This window comes from Boleophthalmus pectinirostris, unplaced genomic scaffold (assembly GCF_026225935.1).
Source record: "Boleophthalmus pectinirostris isolate CB_2022bp ecotype Guang Dong unplaced genomic scaffold, ASM2622593v1 HiC_scaffold_10, whole genome shotgun sequence".
NCBI classification, from domain to species: Eukaryota; Metazoa; Chordata; class Actinopteri; order Gobiiformes; family Gobiidae; genus Boleophthalmus; species Boleophthalmus pectinirostris.
Genome location: NW_026570971.1, coordinates 1269066 through 1292526, shown reverse-complemented (window position 1 = coordinate 1292526; position 23461 = coordinate 1269066). Strand labels below are relative to the sequence as shown.

The window sequence follows — 23461 nt, the reverse complement described above, 5'->3', positions numbered from 1 at the left end:
TAAATAAATAAAGTTTGATCAGATTTTGACTAAATCCTGGTTAATTTTTTTTTACTGCGGTTTTACTTTAAATTAAAAATTAAATATATTATTGACATTTCAAGTAAACTGTCAGATGGACGTTAAATCTTAAAGGTGCACTGCGTAACTTTCTGGCTGTGGGTCCGTTACCTGCTTGTTTCCACGGAGACGTCACTGCTCTGCCTGGAATGTTCCACAGTGTGACTTTAAACTTTACATTTATTCAATCACAGGTGGTTTTATAGTGTCAAAAACACATCGTAAAACCGACATTGTGACTGTGAGCGGGTCGCCTCTCCACAGACCTGACCTGGAACTTGGCCTGGAGGGATTGTGGGCTTGTATCCATGGATACAGAAGAGTTTAATGCCACACTGAGGGACAAACAAGATCAAAAACATTTCCATGAAGTAACTCAGTCTTGTTCGTTACTTCGGAATTAAGTTTGATTCCGAATCATTTCCATTTGGAATTAAGTGTTTACATGGACTTTTTAAAGCGGGATTAATTTTTATTTGGAATTAAATTATTTTTATTTGGATTTAAAGCTCTCATGTGAACGTGGCAACTGTGAAACATTCCAGACAAAGTGATAAAGTCTCCAAGGAGAAAAGCGTTTGACAAAACCTCCACCGGAAAAGTTACGTACTGCACCTTTAAATCTCTCTTCTTTGTTGTTAAATTTTTTTTGAACCTATAGAGTCTTTGCACCGTCACATGTCCCTATAGCAACAGTACCTACGCCGCCATGACACCGGGAATCGTTTTATCGTTTTCAGAGCGTCTAGAACAACCAAATACACAACAAAACCTGCCCATGTTTCTCCGATGCTGCTGAAGTCAGTGACACAGTGTGTCCGGTGTCATGGCGGCGTAGGTACCGTTGCCATGGGGACACGTGACGGTGCAAAGCCTCATAAAGGACCTGAAGTCTAAATATTATAATGATATTTCTAAATTTTACACAGAAACTTTGTTAAACAGCAAAGTACAAGCCCAAGTTTTGGTGCAATCCAAGACGCTCACACCACTTCCGAGCTCATTCCCGACGCGATCGCCACTTCCTTGAGCCGCGACCCTATTGGCTGCTCTCTGCGTTCTCCACCAATGAGAGGCCTTGGAGGGGCGGCGGCAGCAGCTCTCGTTTGTAGGTCTTTGGCGGTAGTTTGGGCAGCTGCGGGCTGGAGTTGTGGCGCGGGGGGACGGCGGGGGCGGCGGTGGGGGGCAGCGGGCACAGACTGTTTTGGCTGGCACTTAGCGGGCAGCTCCGGCGCGGGACCCGCGGCGACGGCGTGCTCGGCGGCGTGTTGGGCGAGCTGGGCGAGCTGTTGAAGTCCCAGTGGTAGCGTCCGACGGGGGAGGGCTGCAGGTTCAGGGGGTAGTTGATGAAGATCTCGGGCGGGCGCTGGGGCACGGGCGGCGGCGTGTCGGGCATCGGGTCGCGGGGAGGAGGGGGAGGGGGACTGGGTAAAGGCCCGTCCACCGGCAGAGGCCCGTTGTACGGCGCGCGCGGCTGCGTGCGAGGAAGAGGAGGGGGCAGCCGAGGGGGGATGGCGGGAGGGTTGTCCGAGCCGGGACCCATCTGAAAAGAGAGAGAAAAAAGAGAGAAAAGAGAGTTTAAAGGGATCCACAGGGAACAGGAGAAAAGATCTGAAATACGACTGAAAATGAAGTCCTGGTTTAGTCCTGGTTTAGTCCTGGTTTAGACCTGGTTTAGACCTGGTTTAGACCTGGTTTAGTCCTGGTTTAGTCCTGGTTTAGTCCTGGTTTAGACCTGGTTTAGACCTGGTTTAGCCCTGGTTTAGCCTGGTTTAGCCCTGGTTTAGCCCTGTTTAGCCTGTTTAGCCCTGGTTTAGCCTGATTAGACCTGATTTTAGCCCTGATTTAGACCTGGTTTAGCCTGGTTTAGTCCTGATTTAGTTTAGCCTGGTTTAGCCCTGGTTTAGCCCTGTTTAGCCTGGTTTAGCCCTGGTTTAGCCTGATTTAGCCCTGGTTTAGTTTAGCCTGATTTAGACCTAGTTTAGTCCTGATTTAGACCTGGTTTAGCCCTGCTTCAAACCTAGTTTAATCCTAGTTCAGTCCTGGTTTAATCCTGGTTTAGTCCTAGTTCAGATCTACATTAGACTGGTTCAGACCTACTTTAGTTCTGGTTTAGTCCTGGGTCAGGCCCAGTTTAGACCTGGCTTAGACCTGGTTTAGACCAAGATTAGACCTGGTTCAGACCTTGTTTAAACATAGTTTATTCCTGTTTTACTCCTGGTTCAGTCCTGATGCAGACCTGATTTAAACCTGGTTTAGACTCAGTTTAGACCCGGTTCAGACCCAGTTTAGTCCTGGTTTAGTCCCAGTTTAGACCCAGTTTAGTACGGTTTAGACCCAGTTTAGACCCAGTTTAGTACTGGTTTAGACCTGGTTTAGTCCTGGTTTAGTCCCGGTCTAGTCCCGGTCTCACCTTGGTGTCTGAGAGCGCGTCCTTCCTTCTCGGGGGCAGAGGAGGGGGTTTCAGAGGCTCCTCTCCGAGCTGATGGAGACTTCCACACGACACCGACTGAAATTCTGATCAAACAAAACAAAAAAAACATCAATAATCAATAAAACGAGATCAATAAAACCGGACGAGGGAGGAGGGAGAGTCCGCAGACCTTGGAACTTACTGGAAGGCGGCAGAAGGACCGGAGCGAATATCGAGTTTCCAGCTGGAAAAAAGAAAATGAAAGAAATAAAATTAATAAAATTATGAAAAAGATCGTTTTAATTAGAAATAAACAGATACATGATCAATAAAGCAATATTCCTGAGTATTTTGGGTAATTTTATTTAAAAGAGGTTTAGTCCAAGTCCAGGTCCAGTCCCACTCCCAGGTCCAGGTCCACGTCCAGTTTAGTCCAGGTCCAGTCCCAGGTCCAGTTCCAGGTCCTCCTCCAGTCCAAGGTCCAGGTCCAGTCCCAGTTCCAGGTCCAGTCCCAGTCCAAGATCCAGTCCAGATCCAGGTCCAGTCCAAGGTCCATGTCCAGTCCCAGATCCAGTCCCAGTCCAGTAATAGCCCCAGGTCCAGCCCCAGGTCCAGCCCCAGGTCCTGCTCCAGTCCCAGTCCCAGGTCCAGTCCCAGATCCAGTCCCAGTCCAGTCCCAGTCCAGTCCCAGTCCCGTCCCAGTCCAGTCCAGTCCCAGTCCCAGTCCAGTGTCCGGTCCAGTCCAGTCCAGTCCCAGTCCCAGTCCAGTCCAGTCCCAGTCCAGTCCAGTCCCAGTCCCAGTCCCAGTCCCAGTCCAGTCCCAGTCCAGTCCAGTCCCAGTCCAGTCCCAGTCCAGTCCAGTCCCCAGTCCAGTCCGGTCCCAGTCCGGTCCGGTCGGCGTTTACCTCCGTAGGAGTTGCTGAGCTCGTGCTCCATGAAGACGCTGCTGAGGTCTGAGGAGGCGGACTGTGGGGGGGTGGGAGTGTTTGGGCTCGTGGGCACAGAGGCAGAGGTCGGTGGTTCCTGCTCCGTCTCGGCGATGCTCCTGAACGTGATTTTATGAGGCGGCTCTCGCTCCAGGGGGACGGGGTGACCCTTCAGAGTCCCCGAGGTCGAGGTGCGCACCGGCCGGATCCCCGGAGACTTCAGAGAGTAAACCGTCTTTCTGGGCTGGAAACGGAGAAGGAAACGAAAGAAACAGAGACACCAGTTACTACAGTTAAACATTTAAACATTTATCCATTTACCGTATTTTTCAGACTATAAGTGTCACTTTAAACAACAAAATCAGATTCTGCAGATTTACAAACTGCAAATCGTGAAAACTGCAGCTGAAAACGGAACTCGAGCAGCAGAAAGAAAGTTTGGTTCAGTCCAGGTTTAGTCTGGTTTTAGTCCAGGTTTTAGTCCAGATTTTAGTCCAGGTTTTAGTCCCAGGTTTAGTCCAGGTATTGTTTCAGGTTTATTCCCAGGTTTAGTCCAGGTTTAGTCCAGGTTTAGTCCAGGTTTAGTCCAGGTTTGTTTCAGGTTTCCAGGTTTAGTCCAGGTTTAGTCCAGGTTTAGTCCAGTTTTAGTCCAGTTTTAGTCCAGTTTTAGTCCAGTTTTAGTCCAGGTTAAATCCAGGTTAAATCCAGGTTAAATTAAGGTTTAGTCCCAGGTTTAGTCCCAGGTTTAGTCCCAGGTTTAGTCCCAGGTTTAGGCCAGGTACTGTTTCAGGTTTAGTCCCAGGTGTAGTCCCAGGTTTAGGGTTAGGGTCCTGTCCCAGGTCCAGTCCAGTCCCAGTCCCGGTCCCAGTCCCAGTCCCAGGTCCAGATTTTTTGTCTGGTGTGATTTATACTCTGGAGGTATTTACAATTTGAAAAATACGGTTTATTTCCCTTTATTGACCGTCTAAGTGACGTCAAGGTTTGATTGTCTCAGATTTCTTAAAAACTGGATGAAGGAAAGATTCAAGTCATATTGTTTGGACCTGGTGTCTCCCACTCCGAATCCCACTCCGAATCCCACTCCGAATCCCACTCCGAATCCCACTCCGAATCCCACTCCGAATCCCACTCCGAATCCCACTCCGAATCCCACTCCGAATCCCACTCCGAATCCCACTCCGAATCCCACTCTTCCACTTTCCCGTTCTTAAACCCTGACGAGACACTTACGAATCGTGGCGGCTGCCTGCTGTGCCGGGGCTCGATCTCCATAGACATGTTGAAGAGATAATCGGCAAACTCCTTCTCTCCTCTGTTCCCCATCGGATTCAAGTTTTCAAAGAACCTCTGAATCGAGAAAACATGAAGACTCACGTTAAAAGGTTAAAACATTTGACTCCTAAGAGAAACAAAAGTAGAGTTTAAAGGTCTGATATTACACACATTTGATTCTTGTTCGCTCAAAATCACGTTCTAATGTTGTTCCCTGGTCACAAACAGAGCTGGAGTTTTGTTTGTTTCATTCACATGTTTGAGTAACTCTTTATTATTAGTCTGTTACACCTTGTGATGTCATGAAGTGGTAGTTTTGAGAAAGTGAACAGCTCCTTTTACCTTTAGCTCAGAAACGATTGGCAACTCCAGGGCTGAAATGATCCAAACTGATGTGAACTTCCTTTATTACCACATGACGTCCCGTTTTACGACGTGACATCACAAGGTGAAACAGAGTGTTTTCAGTTTGAGAGAAGAGCTCGGTCTAAATGTGCAGATTTGTGAGTTCAATTATGAATGAAAAAAAAACACAACTCCAGGTCTGTTTGTGACGAGGAAACTACATTAAAACACACATCAGAAAACACATAATACGGTTTACGCCCTTTAAGGTTGAATGAAAATTAAAAACGTACATTAATTTGAAAGGTTGCAAACAACAAAATCACAAAGAATGCAATTTTTTATAGAAAATTATAGAAATATAGAAATTTATGGGATTCTTGTATTAGTTTATCAGCACGTATGAAGTAAAATTACACAACATTACACAATTTTGAGAAAAAATGATCAAAATTGTCTATACAAAAATATCGGCAGACCTAAAAAAAACAAAAACAAAAACCATATCAGTCAATTTCTAGCTGCTTTAGGAATGAATCAATACTAGTGTTTTATATTCATGAGATTTAACTCCCTGTAGTTGTTGTTTTAACCAGAGGTGGAACTTGGACTCAAGTCAGACTTGAGTCACTATTTTTGGGACTTGGGACTTGACTTGATAAAATGGACTAAGACTTGGGACTTGACTCGGACTTGACGCCTGTGACTCGAGAAGACTTGATGTTTCCCCCCCAAAAATATGTTTTTATAAAATACTTTTCTCTTTACAGTTGATAAATGCGACGCTGAATTTGACAGAAACAAACTGGAACATGTCGCTCCAACTTCTGTTTGGAACTGTAGTACTGTGATACTCAAAAGTACTACAGTAATATAATGTACTATACAGAAAAACAGAAGGAACTACACGAAACACAATCCTTTTGTTTTAGTGCAGACAAAATAACTGATATTAAGCATTTTTAAATCTGAATTCTTTCTATTTTGATGTAATGATTCACACTCAGATCCTTAAAAAGGAAATATTTGCATTTCTACAACTCTTATATACTCTATAAATACTCATATATAAATATAAGGTGACTTTTTCAGAATAATTTAGCTTAAAACTCATAAATTGCAAAAATCAAAGTTATATTTGCTACTTTTTTTGGTTTAAAGAGTTGAAATGACTTGAACCTCAAAGCAGACGACTTGGACTTGACTTGGACTTAAGGACCAGTGACTCGAGCCTCGACTTGGACTTGTCTGTGTTTGACTTGGGACTTGAGACTTGCAAAACAACTTGGTCCCACCTCTGGTTTTAACTCCCTGTAGTTTAGTTTTAACCCCAATATTTCCAGACAATAAAAAAGATTAAAAACAAAAAAGCTATTAAAACATATAATATCTACAGTAAATATCTATAACTTAACAGCATTATTTTTCCCTGCGTGTTATTTTATTTTGTTTAAGTGTATTTGCGTCTGTTCCTCTGGTGTAGTTGGTTCTTGTGTGTCGCTGCGTGTATCGTGTGTGTTGTTTGTGTGATTTTTACGTCCCTGGTTGTTTCTTACCTTGGTGGATGTGTATTTGATGATGTTGAATAATAAAAAATTTAAATAAAATGTTGTAGTTTTAACTCCCTGTAGCTGATGCTCTTAACACTGGTTTAAACTGTGACCCAGACCTCGATGTAAACCAGACTGTATTAGCTTTAGTTTAGTTTTTAGTCCTTTTATTCTCCCCGTAGTGAAATGGTCTTAGTTCTGAACGCCGCGCTCACCCTGATGTCCTGCTCCACTTTCAGACAGTACGGCTGGTTCTGGTACTGTTGGATCTCGCCGGTGATTTCCGCCACTTTCCGTCGTTTGCTGAAGTTGATGAGTTCTTTTCCGTGGCGTTTCAGAAAATCCGGGTTTCCCTCTTCCGTCTTCAGGATGTTGGTTAAATATATTCCTGGGAACACATTATAAAATTAAAAATTAAACGCTGTAACTTTTCTGGTTCCATAAACCTGTTTCTGTCCATGGAGATGTATTGGTTCGTCTAGAATGTTCCACAATACAGCATTAAACTTTTCCATCTCTGTAGTGACAACCAGGCCAAGTTAAAGGTACATATGGGATGATATTAAAATTTTTAGTCACAATTATAATTGCCATAAATCAAAATGAATCTTCTAAAACTAGGGGCAATTTTAGTACAATTTCAGTCATCGGCTGGATTTTTTTTCTTAATTTTGCTGTTAAAACTCTCTCTTTTACCCCTTAATAAAGTGTTATACATCCTTTTATTCACTACAACCTGTTATTTGACAATCTGCTGCTGTAGCTCTGTCATGTGGCTGTAATAAAACTACAGGACCAGAAATACACATGGAAAAAAATAAAATGAATAAATTCACACTCACATACAAAACACACAGTAAACATGTATAAACAACTTTTTGGACATAAAAAATTATTAATTTAGGGCTACAAAAGTGCAAAATATCAAGTCTGTAAATAAACTAAAAATATCCTCATTGCCTCAAAACAAAAAAGTGCCATGTCCTCATGACTTGACTGGTGCAGGTCGTGGAAACAGCTGGAGTCAGGTCCAGGGCACAGAGACACAACACTTCCTGCATTTCCAAGGTAATTATTACATTTGGATTTGGACATTTAGACTGAAATAAACCTTTCAAATTAAAATAGCAAGGGATTTACGCAAAGACCAAGATGTGTAATTTGTCCATTTATTAGAGAAATCTCTGCACTTCGAGCGACTTTTTCAATTGTTCTGAACACAGACGCTCAGAACATCAAACATTTTGACTTACTTCACTCTTTGGCAAAGTTTGGACCAAGAAAAATGGATGGAGCGACTGTGTTTGGACTAAAACAAAGTTCATATTGGACACTTGTTTCCTCTTCGTCATCACCTAGAGAGTGACGGAGGATAATGACGGAAATATACTCGGAAAGACAAAACTCTCAGCTTTTCAAGGGGAAAAAAGTAAGTTTCTAACTTTTATGGTTGGAAAGTTCTGCGTAGTTAAATAAAACATGTCTGGAAGGTTTAAGAAAAGCAAAGAAAAGAGAAAGTACATTTAAATATATTTCATGTAATTAAAATGAAAATAATAATAATGCTACATTGGGCTGGTAAACCTCAACATGAAAATTAATTCCTATATAATTATTCTTTTATGCTAAAAGGGGACAGTAGAAACACATGTCCCCAAAGTTATGGAAATATTAAACCTTTTCCAAAACAAAAGAGCGTTTTCTTTCCCCGTGTTCAGTAAAGATCAGTTTTGTTTTGGGAAACACTAAAAACTCATTAAACTCCTTTGAAATGTGGAACATAAATACGGGACAAACGCAGTGAAAACAGTGACAGCACAAACTGGAATAAACCTTTGGTGCTTCAGACCGAACAAAAGCACCAACACAGCATTTTAAAGATCGACTGTGTAACTTTTCCCTGCTGGTCTCTATGGAAATGTTATGGATTGATTTGTTTTTTTCAAGTTTGTGCCATGAGAGAAAAAAAATAATCAGACACAGACTACAGATCTATTGTAAACAACAGAAAAGAGCTGTGTTTTTCTGATACCATTTCTTTTGGGATCTGATCTGATACTGATACTTGGCCTTGGTGTACTCACTGATACCGATACCAGTCCGATACTAGTGTGAAGAAGTTCACTCATGATACCTAATTCCTAATAAACAAAAATAAATCTTCTAAAAGGCTATTTCAAAAGAAAATCCGCAATAAAAAATAAAATTTTGAGGACTAAAATATTTGATGATTTGATGATGATGATTGGTGAAATGTTTAATAATCTTAAAGATAAGTAGTGCTGATTTAAGATGATTTAAGTGCATGAAAAAAACAGCAGTGAGGCCTGTAAAAAGACGCTCATCCTCAGAGCTCATGTATTATTATGAAGAGTAAACAAAGTCAGAGTTGTTGTTGCTGTTGTTATCGAGCTGCACTCTCCCGGTGATTTTACTAAGTTCAACGTCAACACCAAAGGCCAAATGAAGGTATCAAAGAGGAAACTCAAATGTCTTTTCTGTTTTTAGCGTGTTTTAAGAGTCTGCAGAGCCTCCACAGTCGGTGTTTAATCTGCTCTGAGCTTTAACGGCAGCAATAGTCACCGAGGTAAACGGCAGCAGCTTGAATTTACAGCTCCTCATTCAGGAAAATACAGAGTGGTATCGGATCTGTGATTTGGTCTGAGTACTCGCCGATACGATTCCTGACAAATGTGTGGTAGAAAAGTCTCTATATTGTTTTTATCCATTTTATTTCTTTATTTATTTGTACTGCCGTATTATTTTTGTTCTTATTATTTTAACTATTGCTTCTATTTGTTCAGAACATAATTCTCCTGATGTTTTAAAGTGAAATGTTTTACTTTGCTTTGTGAAGTGTTTTAGAAACTGTCTTGTTTCTAAAATGTGCTGTACAAATAAAGTTGGATTGGATATATTAAACCATAGGCTCTTAAGTCCAGTCCATGGTTTTCCAGTGGAGAGTTCTTACCAAAGAAAGGCACACAGGGTGGGTTTATTGACTTGAGTTTTGCCAAATATTTCTTAAAATGGTCCTGGCTCAGCTCCACGGCCTCCTCCAGAACTTTCTTCTTCCTCTCCGGGATCGCCTGAAAAAGAAACACATGGGTTTGGTATTTATAATTGTACATGTTTTCTTGTTTGTTTGTTTTTTTTAAATACTGCATTTTTCAAAACTATAAGGACCTTTTAAAATCCTTTAATTTTCTCAAAAATCCACTATGCGCCTTATAATCTGATGTGCCTTATGTATTACTTTTGGTTGTGGTTACTGACCTCAAACCGATTTTCTGTGGTACACGGCGCTCAAAAATCTGTCAAAATGTTTTAGTACGACTTTGGTAAACTTCGAAGCCGCTCCGCATGATGGATTGTCGGAGCGTTACAGCTGCTGTAGTGAGGAGCCTCGTGGAGTAAAACACATTCACCAAGACAAGGAGGTGACGGCGGGAGAGTTACGCCACGATCTGCTGATGGATCGTGGACGCCTGGGCTCAGGATCAGTCTCAAGAGTCGTCCGAGCGTTTACGACCATCACTGAACAGCGAGGGAGTGTATTGTTTTGTATTTTATGTGTTACGACAGAACAATGTTGAGAGTTTTCCTGTGAATGAGTTGAATAATGTTTGACTTGTCTGACTGTTTTGTTTCACTTTATGCGCCTCATAATCCGATAAATACAGTAGATGTTCTTTTAAAGGCCCCGTTCACACTAGTGTGTATGTGAGTGGTGTTGTTGTGTGTACAGTGTTCGTTCACATTAATCTGATGGAAAACGTCTCCAGAGTCTGAACGATCTGGTGCCTCCAGCTCCACGAGTTCATGTTGGTTCAGATGTGATGGGGACTGTGGTACTCCTGAAAACTCTGATACTCTGATGTAGGAGCTGGAGTCTCATCCTGATTGGACACTGTGTCACTGTGACTCCCTCCTTCTGATTCTCTGGGTTTGTGACGTCGTCATGTGACGATATTGTGGAAAACAGTTTAAACAAACCACAGACAAAGGGGAAACAGCCAAGATACAAATACTGCACAGAACAGACTCACCATCAGCAGAACACCCCTCTGTCACAGAGAGAACACCCCTCTGTCACACAGAGAGAACACCCCTCTGTCACAGAGAGAACACCCCTCTGTCACAGAGAGAACACCCCTCTGTCACAGAGAGAGAACACCCCTCTGACACAGAGAGAACACCCCTCTGTCACAGAGAGAACACCCTCTGTCACAGAGAGAACACCCCTCTGTCACAGAGAGAACACCCCTCTGTCACAGAGAGAACACCCCTCTGTCACAGAGAGAACACCCCTCTGTCACACAGAGAGAACACCCCTCTGTCACAGAGAGAACACCCCTCTGACACAGAGAGAACACCCCTCTGTCACAGAGAGAACACCCCTCTGTCACAGAGAGAACACCCCTCTGACACAGAGAGAACACCCCTCTGTCACAGACAGAACACTCAGATTCCACTGAGTCATGAACTTTAGTCTGACAGAAGCTGAACTACATCAGCGCACAAAGAGCTGTTTCTTGAGTGCTTAGTTTATGCAAACGAGTCATGTGGTTTTAAGTTTTGTTTCTATAAAACGTAAACAAATATGCTCAAAGCTGTGCGGACAGAGAAGACTTGCGGACACAGAAACAACGTGTCTGGACGCAAATTGTTTCTGATACGGTGATTCATTTAAAAAATAATAATAAAAGCACAACAAAATTAACTAGTCAGCAAACTGAATTGTCATGACATTTGTGGATTCAGAAACTCACAAGAGTCCACCTGGCTCCCGCTGCTGTACTGCCTGATTTACCAGTGGTTCTGACCACTCACAAAGCAGCACTATGGTGTGGGCGGAGCCAGAGTGAAACACCCAAAATGAACCAAAACAAACATGGCCATGACGTGACTGATTTTCTTTCTTTCTTGAATGTTTTCCGCAAAACCGTCACAGATATTTAGAAACTGTCCTGCAGTCGTCCCGTCCCTGACCGTCACCTCCTGAACGTCACGACTCAAACCACAGCTGCGCCTGTGCCGTAAAAATAAAAGGAAAATCACTTGTTTCTCTGTACCTCAAACGTGTGGTCGAGCCTGTACACGGGGACAGAGTTGATGGCGCTGACGACCTCCAAAACTCCATTGAAATTGTTGAGCTCCTGAAAAACCTGCAGAATCTCGATGATCCGAGTCATGACGGCCACGCGCTCCTCCAGGTTCATCATCTCCACGATACACCTGCAAAAAACCAAGAACTTTAAACATCCCCACGATACACCTACAACTGACAAGAACTTTATCATCAACAAATACTAGGACTGAAATAGAGCTCCAGCATTAACCCAAGCAGCAGAAATATAAGATAAGAGTATTATAGAGTATAAGAGTAGGCTGAGCGATATGAGCTTAAAAAAAAAAAAAGAATAAAATTTTCCCCATATTGATCGACCTTAATTTTCGATTCGATCTTGTTCAGTCTTAATAAAAACATAGACATACTTCAGGCATAAAGAGCAGGGGGTCAGGATCACCAAGTGCTTTTTCCTAAACAAGAGCGTAAACCTCGTCAGCTCCACGCTCTCTCTCTACCACATGATCGGCTGTTGACCTGACGATTAAAATGCACTCGCTTTTGTGATGGAAAATTATATTGTGTAAAGATTTCTCTCAGTTTGTCTTTGTGTAAATGAATGTGATTTCTACCTGAGACCCAGAGCAGTCATTAACGCGTGTAAAGGATCAGCAGACACAAGTATCTCCACACCCCTCAGGAAACTCTTTGTCGTCTTATTTGTCCTTAAATGTAAGTTAAATTAAGCCTGTGAAACAAGTGTCACTTTGCTTTGATATGTATGTTACTGTATTTTTGTATAATACTCAGATGCTGTGGGGGAGAGACTCGGGTCTAATGTGGTGGGGACACACTGCTGGAGAGGAGAGGCTGTTGGTCTGTGGTCAGGGCAGGTCTAAGCTCTGTCCATATCTGCTGTAACAAGAACAATAAACCTTGGTCTGTATTACAAAAACTCATCGGGCTTCACAAATGGATTCATTACTTATCGTCAAGAGATATATAATTTTTTCCACAACACCTTATCGTCGAGATTGACCACAGTACAGATCATGATATATCGCTTTTATGATTTTTGGCGCAGCGTATAAGAGTATAGAGTATAAAGAGTATAGAGTATAAAGAGCATATAGAGTATAAAGTGTATAGAGTATAAAGAGTATATAGAGTATAAAGAGTATAGAGTATAAAGAGTATAGAGTATGAAGAGCACAGAGTATAAAGAGTATAGAGTATAAAGAGTATATAGAGTATAAAGAGTATAAAGAGTATAAAGAGTATATAGAGTATAAAGTGTATAGAGTATAAAGAGCATAGAGTATAAAGTGTAAGAGTATATAGAGTATAAAGAGTATAGAGTATAAGAGTATAGAGTATATAGAGTATAGAGTATAAAGAGTATAGAGTATAAAGAGTATATAGAGTATAAAGAGTATAGAGTATAAAGAGTATCTAGAGTAGTATCCTGCTGCAAAGGTTCCAAATGTAACTAGAGTTCTCTGAACTCACTTCTCAAACCACAGCGTGAGGTTGGTGGTGTGGCGGATCATTCGGAGCAGATTCGGAGAGTTCTTCTCTTTGTCTTCTTTGGTCCAAACGCTGCCGACCAGTTCTGAGGGACGCACGGCTCTGAGGAGAAGAAGAGGAGGATGTGAGTTTAAGTGATAATGAGAAGAATAACTCACACTCAGCACACAAACATGTTCTATGTTCTAGTAACTGGAAGAGTTGTGGGTATATCAACACTACAAAATACAAAATATGCCAGTCTTTCTGAAGGTGGTCAGGACTTGGACGGGACCCGGCTGGAAATATCATGTGCTACTGTGGGGCAGCATTGGTGTATAATGGAACCTGTTGTTGTGTCCTTAAGCAGTACACTTCACCCTCATTCCCTTCTATAACTGCAGTGTGAGTGTTTGTGTGTTTGTGGTCGGACGGGCAGAAGGCGTACAGAACCTTTCGATTAACACTTGATGTAAAACACAAACTGTTTTCTCTCGGGGTTAAAGCTCATGTTCCCGCAGAGTCCGGCCGCAGTTTCTCCCCTCACCTGTAGAGCTCAGACTCGAGCAGGGTGAGCTGGCGTGCGATCTCGATGGGGTGCAGCGTGAGCAGGTCGAAGGCGTCGCTCTGGCCGGCGCGGCACAGGTGCCACTCGATGGGAGGGGGCGGGCTCTCGAACGTGATGTTGTGGCTCACGCCGTTGGACTGAGTCTGCAACTTCCTCTTGATGATTTTATTAATGGACTCCACCCACTTCCTCATGGACTTCCCTACAGGAAATAAATAAAAATAAATAAATAAAAACATTTATATTGAGTTTGATGTGATGAAACAAGAGAGATTTGTGTAATTACATCAGAATTTTACAAAAGGAAATGTATGACTACATTAAGAAGAAAAAATGCCTAAAATTATCTGAGGAAAAAAACAAAAACCTAGATTCCCAACAAAAGGACCAGGTCTAATGTAAAGAAAACCAGGACTTAGCTAGATCTGAACCAGGACTAAAACAGGACTAAACAAGAACCCCAGACCATAAACCTCAAATCTTAACTAGTGAAAAATCATTAGGGATTGGACCAGACCTAAAGCAGGTCCAAACTAGGACTAAAGCAGGACTAAAAACTACCCCCGGACCAGGACTAAACCAGGATTTAACCAGTGCTAAGTGAGAACTTAACCAGGTCTAAACCAGGACTAAACCAGGACTAAACTAGGACTAAACCAAGACTCCAACGAGATCCTAAACTACGGGCTCAGGTAGGACCAAAACTGGGAATTGAACAAGGACTAAACTGGTTTAAAACCAGTTCAAAACCAAGTCAAAACCAGGACTAAACCAGGACTAAACCAAGTCTAAACCAGGTCAATACCAAGTCTACACCAGGACTAAACCAGGACTAAACCAGGTCTAAACTAGGTCTAAAACCAGGTCTAAACCAGGTCTAAAACATGTCTAAACCAGGTCTAAACCAGGACTAAACCCAGGTCCACAAAAACAGACCTCTGAGTTGTATTTTGCTGGTGATGTACTCCTCGAGTCGGCTCCGAAGCTCCGGATCGTTTTCAAAATCGTAAAAATGATGTTCCACCCACTGTCGGAAAACATTCAGGACTCTGCCACAAACAACACACAAAAAAAAACCAAAAACAGAATTCACTTAAATTTTTAATCTCAATTTGTCATTTCCCACGCATTTGCACAATTTCTTAACATAACATGCTCCACTTTTAAATAACTTGTTTTATGGTTGTTTAAAACCTTCGTGCCAAGATTAGAACGCAACAAATCTCTGCTCTCGTTAGACTTTTCCACGTTTTTATCCTGAAGTGAACTTTTAAGAGGACACTTGGTTTAATCGAGTCAAAATAAACCGTAAATCTTTCACGAGACCACCCAAGAGTTTCCACGGACTTTGGGAATACGAGCTGGAGAAATATTTCTGAAGAATTCTCTATTACTACTGAGTTTTGGGGTTTTTTGGCTTGAAATGAGTCGATGAGGTAACTGGACAAAGTAATAAATACAAAAGAGTCAAAACACAGCGCCCCCTACCTGCAATTCTCTTTATATTGGGGACGCAACTCAGGATTTTAGCAGTCGATTAGTCAAACGATAATTTTTACTGTACTTCTTAATGTTTTTATTGTTATATTTTGACATTGTGCTTTAATAATGCCACAGTTTTTTTTGTTATAGATATTTTGGAATGTGTTTTATTTATTCAGGTCTGTAATGTCCAGTAAACGATTACGATTATTTGAAGAGTATTATTATTATAGATTATTCGATTAATCGTCTCAGTCTTATTTTTTATAATGACTAAATAACTCTGTGTTTGCTTTTATTGTATCGGAGACTTTTAATCTCTTAATGGATTATGTTTACATTAGAGATCGACTGATTCAGGATTATTCCAAGGCCGATATCGATAAACTCAGTGGATATTTTTGGTCCGATATATAGATTTTGCAGATTTTGATTATTCTCCTCCATTATCTAATTTCTGCTCACAAACCTTTTACAAACCTGTGTGCTCACGTTGTCTCTTTGCACTTAAGTGTTCAAATAAAAAGCTTTGTGTGTGTTCTTTAAATAAAACATAAAACCTGCGCTTGAGTTTTAAAGCTGAGAGTCGATAAAAAGGACAAATGTATTAAAACTGATAAATCTCTAGTTCACATAGAGACACTTCTGTTGTGTCTTTTCACCTTTCGAACTTGCCGAGAACAGATTTAGACTGCATTCTGATTCAGTGAGTCGTTTATACAAGAGTCTGTATCCGAGTCTATATCAGAGTCTAAATGTAGTACCTGAATAAGAGTAAATATTGTGTACTTGTCTATACTGTACACTTGTGTAAATAAAATACTTGTGTTGTACCTGAATAAGAGTATATATAGTACACTTGTATAAAAAGTAGTGATGTAAAAATAACCAAAATATTGTGATATCGTATCATCGAGTCTCATAATAATATTGTGGGATGTCACAGTAAATCGAATTACAAGTTCCTTTGCTTAAATGCATGTTTTTTTTATAGAAGCAACAGTTTATAAACATAAGGAACTACATTTCCCATGATCCATTTCAGTGCAGACAACATGAAGAAATATATTTTTTACTTGAATTCTTAGGATTATGGCAGCAATAATTCACACCAAAATCTTTTCAAGGTATTTTAAAAGCAAAAAAAAAGTCCTATTTACAATTATACCAGCCTCTTCAAAATATCTCAATAAAAATCTTACCGAGAGATTTGGATATCGTTACAGCCCTAATATATAGTATACTTGTGTAGTACCTGAATAAGAGTATATATAGTATACTTGTGTAGTACCTGAATAAGAGTATATATAGTATACTTGTGTAGTACCTGAATAAGAGTATATATAGTATACTTGTGTAGTACCTGAATAAGAGTATATATAGTATACTTGTGTAGTACCTGAATAAGAGTATATATAGTATACTTGTGTAGTACCTGAATAAGAGTATATATAGTATACTTGTGTAGTACCTGAATAAGAGTATATATAGTATACTTGTGTAGTACTGAATAAGTAGTATATAGTATACTTGTGTAGTACCTGAATAAGAGTATATATAGTATACTTGTGTAGTACCTGAATAAGAGTATATATAGTATACTTGTGTAGTACCTGAATAAGAGTATATATAGTATACTTGTGTAGTACCTGAGCTGTACTGGTTGTACATATTCCTTCCTGAATCTCTGCAGTTCCGCGGCCATGGGCTGGTCTCCGTTCCACAGAGCCTGTCGGTCCTCCTCTGTCGGCTCCGGCTCTGGAATCTCAATCCTGAGACGAAAACAAACGATTCAAAATACACGTGGAAGGTATTTAACATTACATTTTCACAGGTGTAAAAAAATACACGTGGAGGGTTTGTCATGATTACACACTTTAAAAAGGCAGAAATAATGCTGTACAAAAGATCAAACCCTTTTCTAAAAGTGAAATATTGTTTAAAAAAAACATAGAGCAGCACTCAATTAGAATTTAACCAGGACTAAACCAGGTCTAAGCCAGGACTAAACCAAGACCCTAAACTACAGGCTCAGATAGGACAAAAACACTGGGGATTGAACAAGGACTAGACCAGGACTAGACCAGGACTAGACCAGGACTAGACCAGGACTAGACCAGGACTAGACCAGGACTAAACCAGGACTAACCAGGAACAGTGGCAAGAAATATTTTAATGAAACACCTTGTCAGTTAATTAGTGGCAATAACAAGTCATAAAAAAATCTAATTTCACTCTCTGCAGTTCAAATTCATTGTAAAATAAAAATGTCCCCACAAGAAAATAAGAATAAAGTGAAACAGGTAAATGTAAAGCGTGTACCTGTCTATTAGAAGAGTGAGGAGCTCCTGTGGTTTACAGAAGGACCGGTACGTGGTGAGAAAGGTCCGCACGAAGTTTGGGTCTAAAGAAAAAAACAGCAAAAAAATAATAATGAGACAAAATAAGAAAGTTAAGGCATAAAGAGTACCTGTAAAAACAAGTTATTTATGGCAATGTTTCTTGAATTTGACACAAAAATTCTTGAACATTATTACAAGTTCAGTGTTCTGATTCTTCACACTAAAATCCCTATTTATTTTATATTAAACACTCTTTAAATTACTAAATTGTATACAAAACAGAAGCAAATTATCAAACATGCATAATATAACTGCCTAAAATGAGATGAGATTTTCTGTTTGTTAAAATAAACTATTTTTTAAAAGTCCTGTATCTCATTAAACTGATTCTTGGGAGATTTGAGTCATGTTCTAACGTTTCCTCCTCAAAAACAGAGCTGCAGTTGTGTTTTGTTTCATTCACACATGTTTGAGTAACTCTGCATTATTATTTTATTTTATTTGACCTTTATTTAACCAAGATCGTCCCGCTGAGATTTAGAATCTCTTTGTCAGGCGACTCCTGGCCCCACAGAAGACCCCCCTGTACATGTTCAGTGTACGGATGTGCAAAAATATCTAAATATCGATATATCGTATCGTTTAATGTGATGATCCAATATCAATATCAGAAGTGGGACCAAGTCGTTGTTTTGCAAATTTCAAGTAAGTCACTGACCTTCACGTCAAAGTCGAGTCCCAAGTCTTAGTCCATTTTATCAAGTCAAGTCTCAAGTCCCAAAAATAGTGACTCAAGTCTGACTCGAGTCCAAGTCCCACCTCTGATCGACATCGTGGGCTGCTGGATCGCCAAGAGGATTTTTTGGTATATTTACTACAGTTTTGTTGCTTGTTCAGTAGGAGGAAACTCATTTATGCGACACATTGAATAAATGTTTGTGTTTCTTATGAACTTTGCACAAGAAGTGATTTAACAAAGACTTTTAGTATCACAGACATGATTTAGACTTTATTTTTTACTGAACCGCATCGAATTGATTTGAAATATATCGAAAGTGCACTGTATCGAGGTCTGTATCGTATCGGTAACTTCTGAATGATACCAGCTCTAGTTCAGTGATAGGACAAACCAGAGCACACAGAAGAAACCTACACAGGCACAGGAAGAACATGCAAACTGCACAGCGAAAGGTCCACAATCAAACCCAAGACCTTCTCAGAGCGAGGCGAGAGCTCTACCCGCTCTGCCACCGTGCCACCGTTACTCTGTCTACATCTCCAGAGCTCTAAACGCTCTGTTCCACCTCGTGATGTCATGAGGTGGTAGTTTTCAAGTGAACAGCTCCTTTTAGCTTTAGTTCAGTCGAGATTTACAATTCCAAAGTTGAAGAGCTCAGGGTAAATGTGCAGGTTTGCGCGTTTAAACGTGTGAATGAAACAAAACACAACTCCAGGTGTGTGTGTGACGAGGAAACCGCATTAAAACACACATCAGAGATCAGTGTGACACGGGCCTTGAGTGTGACACGGGCCTTGAGTGTGACACGGGCCTTGAGTGTGACACGGGCCTTGAGTGTGACACGGGCCTTGAGTGTGACACGGGCCTTTAGGTTCTACGAGGCGACGGCTGCTGTGATTTTGTCCCATACAAAAATAAATTGCATCGGGGGGAAAAAAAAAAAAAGTTTCAGAGCAGTAACTTCATTGCAAACACCAAACTTCCAGGGAACAATCATGTCCTCATTAAGAAGTGAACTGAGTGAGTGTTTAGCTCCAGTCAAATGAAGCTCACAGAGGCCAGCAGTTACAGGAGGGGAGTTAGCGCCAGGTCCATATCAGGAACAGGAATTTTTTTATAGACAAAATAGAAAAAGAAAACACCAGGATCTGAAAATTGTTAATAAAGTTTGTTTGTCTTCTCTGTCGTCGCCTCCGCCTCCCTGATTTTGTTCGCTCGTGTCTCATTCACTCCTCACCATCGCCGTCAAAGCTGAAAGTTGGTGCCAGTGAAAAACTTCTAGTGCCACAAAACTTTTCCACCATTTACAGACAAAACCAACAGCAGCACATCCTCATGTTCCACTGAGTCGTGTCCTTTAGCCCGAAAGATGCTGAACCGCATGAAGCGGCTCTTTGAGTGGCGCAAGGAGTGTGCTGTTTATGCAAATGAGCCATGAACTTTTAAGTTTAGTTTCTGTAAAAACACTGTAAACACGTGTGGCGAAACTGAATTAAACACATGATTATGTCAAACGGCTGATGTGACTCTAGAGTTGTTGTGCTTTAAATGTTGTAAAGTTTAGTCATGTAAAGTTTATTTATGTAGAAGATTTTAATTAATAATCTGCTGCAGTGTCACTTGTTCAACAGTGTTTGAATCGTTGGGTTTGATCTGCAGTGGATTGTGGGATTAAACCTCAGATCCTGACGCTGGAACATGGATCTGTTAAAATAATGAACCTCCTGAGTTTCTTCTGCTGAAGGAGCTCATGGTTCTGGTTCTGGTCTGGAGAACAGAGTTAATGCAAAGATGAGCTTGTGTTGAGTTGTTTTATTTATGAATGAAAAGAAGGAAATATGTTTTATTTCTTTTATTTTACAGTTAAATGATTATTTATGTAATTAGGGTTTTTGTAATCTTAAATGTTCCTGTATGAACTGTCGACCTCTTACACTTCAATTAAAAAAGACATTGTGGAATTTGGCAGATTTGTTTTTGAAGTTTTATTATTTAGTATTTATTATTTTTTCTTGTACAGATATCGATATATATCGTATATCGAGATATAACAAAATATATCGAGATATATTTTTTGATCCATGTTGCCCAGACCTATTGATTATGAAGACTGTCAAAATCTCGTTTTGTGGAAATCTCGTCCCGCCCCAGTAACACCGTAAAACCAAACGACTCTCTGAGTGCAGCACCTGTCGGCGTTCTTACCTGCGTACATGTGGTAGGTGAGCCTCTCGATCAGTTTGACCACCGTCCCCGCCTTGATGATGGGGATCCCAGTTTTGCTCTGGACTTTATCTTCAAACACGATATTTTCCTCGCTGTCCTGTACCGCGAACATATAAATCTCTGGCGAGGGCAGCCTGAGAGGGTGGGCCTGCTCCTCGTGCTGCAGCACCGTGTCCAGCATCCGGTCTAACGTAGATCGATACTGTAAGGTCACCAGCGCCGCCATCCACGCCGCCTTCTCCTCCGCCGTCCGCGCACAAAACACCGCGCAGTTTTCGTCCTTCCCGACCAGTTCGAACGCGTGCTTAAGCTCCGTCGTGTCCTCCCTGTCTACAATTCGGATTTTTCGTAACACAAATTTCTCCTTGAGTCGGTATTCGGCGCCGCTTCCCGACCCAGGCAGCCGCGAGCTCTGGTTGGCCTTGCAGCTGATCATGAGGCCGTCGAACAGGAAGTTGTGGCGTTCGTGTTTGGCGCCGGCGCGGATCAGGGCCCCCTCCAGGATGAACTCGCTGCAGCACTGGCCGATGTCTTTGCCCTCCCAGCCGTCGATGCTCTTCTGGATCTCGTTCATGCGTTTGATGGCGAGCTGTTTGGAGCGCACCTGACGACTGTACAGGCGATACATGGGCTCCCTGAAAGAAGAGAAGAAGAAAAGAAGAAGAAGAAGAGGAAGAGGGATCAGTCATTTATTTATTTAATGTGTTTTTACTGTTATGGATGTGAGAATGTGTTTGTATTTATTCATTTTTACTGCTGCGGTTTTGATCTATCGAGGTTTCGTTGTGTTTTTCTCACTAAAGCTTTAAAACGGCTGTTGTTCTGGAACGACTGACCTTTTTTCTACGTCTCAAAAGGACATTTCTTCATTAAACAAGAGACTTGAGACTGTATTCTTATAACAACAGAACAGTGCTCCAGGTTTTTGTCATTATGTTTTTGTATTTATTTGTTTGTTTCTCTAAACTTGAAAAACTGAATAAATAAAAAGTATTAAAAAAAACATTTAAAAAAAACAGCTGTTGTTCAGTGGTCAAATGTGTCACCTGATCCAGTCTCGTTGTGCAGGTGGATCTGGTTGCAACCAACTTTTTGTAATTCTCTTTTTAGATGCAGTTAGAACAATTTTTGTCAGATACATGTCGTCCTTCCTTACTACATCTGATATATCTCCCAATTACATCACAGGATTATAGTTTTGAACATTCTAAATCCTGTCAGTGCATTTACTGTCGTCTCTTTTAAACAAAAGACTTAGATGTTCACAAATAATCAGAACAGCCTCATGAGAACTGAACAGAACACTGGAGCCAAGGGAAAGAGATACTAAAATTCCATGCGACTGCTAAAATGAGCAGGTCTCTGGCATTTTTGTTTTGTACAAGAACTCAGCAAAGGAAAAAGGTTGGAGACCCCTGTACTAAATGGACTCTTGTGAGCTTTAAGCCACGTTCTGATGTTGTTCCGTCCTCAAAAACAGAGCTGGAGTTGTGTTTCGTTAGCTCCTGGTCTGTGTGTGCCGAGGAAACAACATGAAAACGCCTGTGCTATGTTGTTTCTGTTTTAAAGTACAGACCCGGGTTTGCGTCGCGGTTGGTGTTTGGCGTAGATTCGGTCCACGCTGCACTGCAGGTTCAGGAGCGCGGTGATGGCCTGTTTCAGACACTCGCGGTCGTCCTCGTCCTCACTGCGCTCCTGGAGTTGCTGCAAAAACGCAATAAAAGAAAATAAATAAAAACATACTTATAAATTCTGAGCTTAAAATGCAAAAACCAGAGTGTGACGTATGATCCGTACCTGTAGAAGCTCAAAGTAGTGCATGCAGTGATAGACGGGGACCATCATGAGCTGAGGGAGGACGTACTGCACGGCCTCTTTAAACCCCTCCGCCACAGACTGAAACACACACAAAACACTCAATAATGTACAATAAAATACAATAAAATACAATAAAATACAATACAAAAAGAGATGTAACTATATCGGAAATCTCTTGGTACGATATTTTCATGATCAAAATCTCGAGAATGGAAAGTAATTTGTTTCATCAGATTTTGAATTCGAACGCCCATTGAATTTTTTTAACTCTGAAAAAACACGTTTGCTTTATTTTTATTTTGGATGTCAGCTGATTGTGAAGTGAAAATTATTACACTGATAAAAAATTCACCTTTTAAATATTCAGCACAAATATTTTCAAGACCTCGAGTCAAAATTCCGAGTGGAAAATTCACAGTGGAAAAAATTTTCAGGGAAGAGCCAAGATGCAAAGGCAGAAGCAATGATTAAATGATATGATTAGAATTCAGAATAAAAATAATTCAAACATCTTTTTTTACAGTGATTTAAAATTCTAAATCTGATGGAACTAATTATATTTGTGCCACAAGATCTAGTGAGACAAAATTGACGTGAGTTTACGCACACACGAGAAAAATGATCTCGCATTTTTTTTCTCCATCTGTTTAATTTTGGATTTGACAAAAAAGGGTAAAAGTACATTTACATTAAACCAGAACTTAACCAGGACTAAAAACTAAACTAAACCAGCACTTACAAAGGAAACTAAAACAGGACTAAACTAGAACTTAACCAGGACTCATGGGGAGACAGAAATAGGACTAAACCAGGACTAAAGCAGGACTAAAGCAGGGACTAAAGCAGGGACTAAACCAGGACTACACCAGAACTTATGAGGAGACAAAAACAGGACTAAAACAGGACTTAACCAGAACTCATGAGGACGACTAAAACAGGACTAAACCAGTACTAAACTAGGACTAAATCAGGACTCACAGAGGAAACTAAAACAGAATTAAATAAGAACTTAACCAAGACTCATAAAGAGACTAAAACAAGACTAAAATAGGATTAAACCAGGAGTGAACCAGGATTAAACCAAGACTAAACCAGGACTCAGAGAAAATTAAACAGGACTAAACCAGAACTTCACCAGGACTC

The 23461-nt window shown here is 40.8% G+C and overlaps 2 protein-coding genes across 3 annotated transcripts in view; one reads left to right on the top strand and one right to left on the bottom strand.

Annotated features, from left to right (window-relative positions):
- Window positions 1–23461, top strand: part of LOC129410510 (zinc finger protein 271-like) — a 688773-nt gene that overhangs the window by 554290 nt on the left and 111022 nt on the right. The gene's annotated exons all lie outside the window — the stretch shown is intronic.
- sos2 (son of sevenless homolog 2 (Drosophila)) overlaps window positions 597–23461 on the bottom strand; it is a 57589-nt gene continuing 34724 nt past the window's right edge. The window contains exons 8-23 of one of the 2 annotated variants that reach the window (XM_055158723.1): window positions 22298–22396; window positions 22077–22204; window positions 20480–21135; window positions 17516–17597; window positions 16843–16965; window positions 14648–14760; window positions 13691–13913; window positions 13147–13266; window positions 11642–11804; window positions 9538–9655; window positions 6782–6954; window positions 4630–4746; window positions 3379–3643; window positions 2664–2717; window positions 2474–2577; window positions 597–1603 (exon numbers count right to left, since the gene is read on the bottom strand). In XM_055158723.1, coding sequence (XP_055014698.1) covers window positions 1100–1603; window positions 2474–2577; window positions 2664–2717; window positions 3379–3643; window positions 4630–4746; window positions 6782–6954; window positions 9538–9655; window positions 11642–11804; window positions 13147–13266; window positions 13691–13913; window positions 14648–14760; window positions 16843–16965; window positions 17516–17597; window positions 20480–21135; window positions 22077–22204; window positions 22298–22396 — 3042 coding nt within the window. In that variant the 3' untranslated portion in view covers window positions 597–1099. The remainder of the gene's footprint in view (window positions 1604–2473; window positions 2578–2663; window positions 2718–3378; window positions 3644–4629; window positions 4747–6781; window positions 6955–9537; window positions 9656–11641; window positions 11805–13146; window positions 13267–13690; window positions 13914–14647; window positions 14761–16842; window positions 16966–17515; window positions 17598–20479; window positions 21136–22076; window positions 22205–22297; window positions 22397–23461) is intronic. The other variant, XM_055158731.1, reaches the window with a different exon arrangement.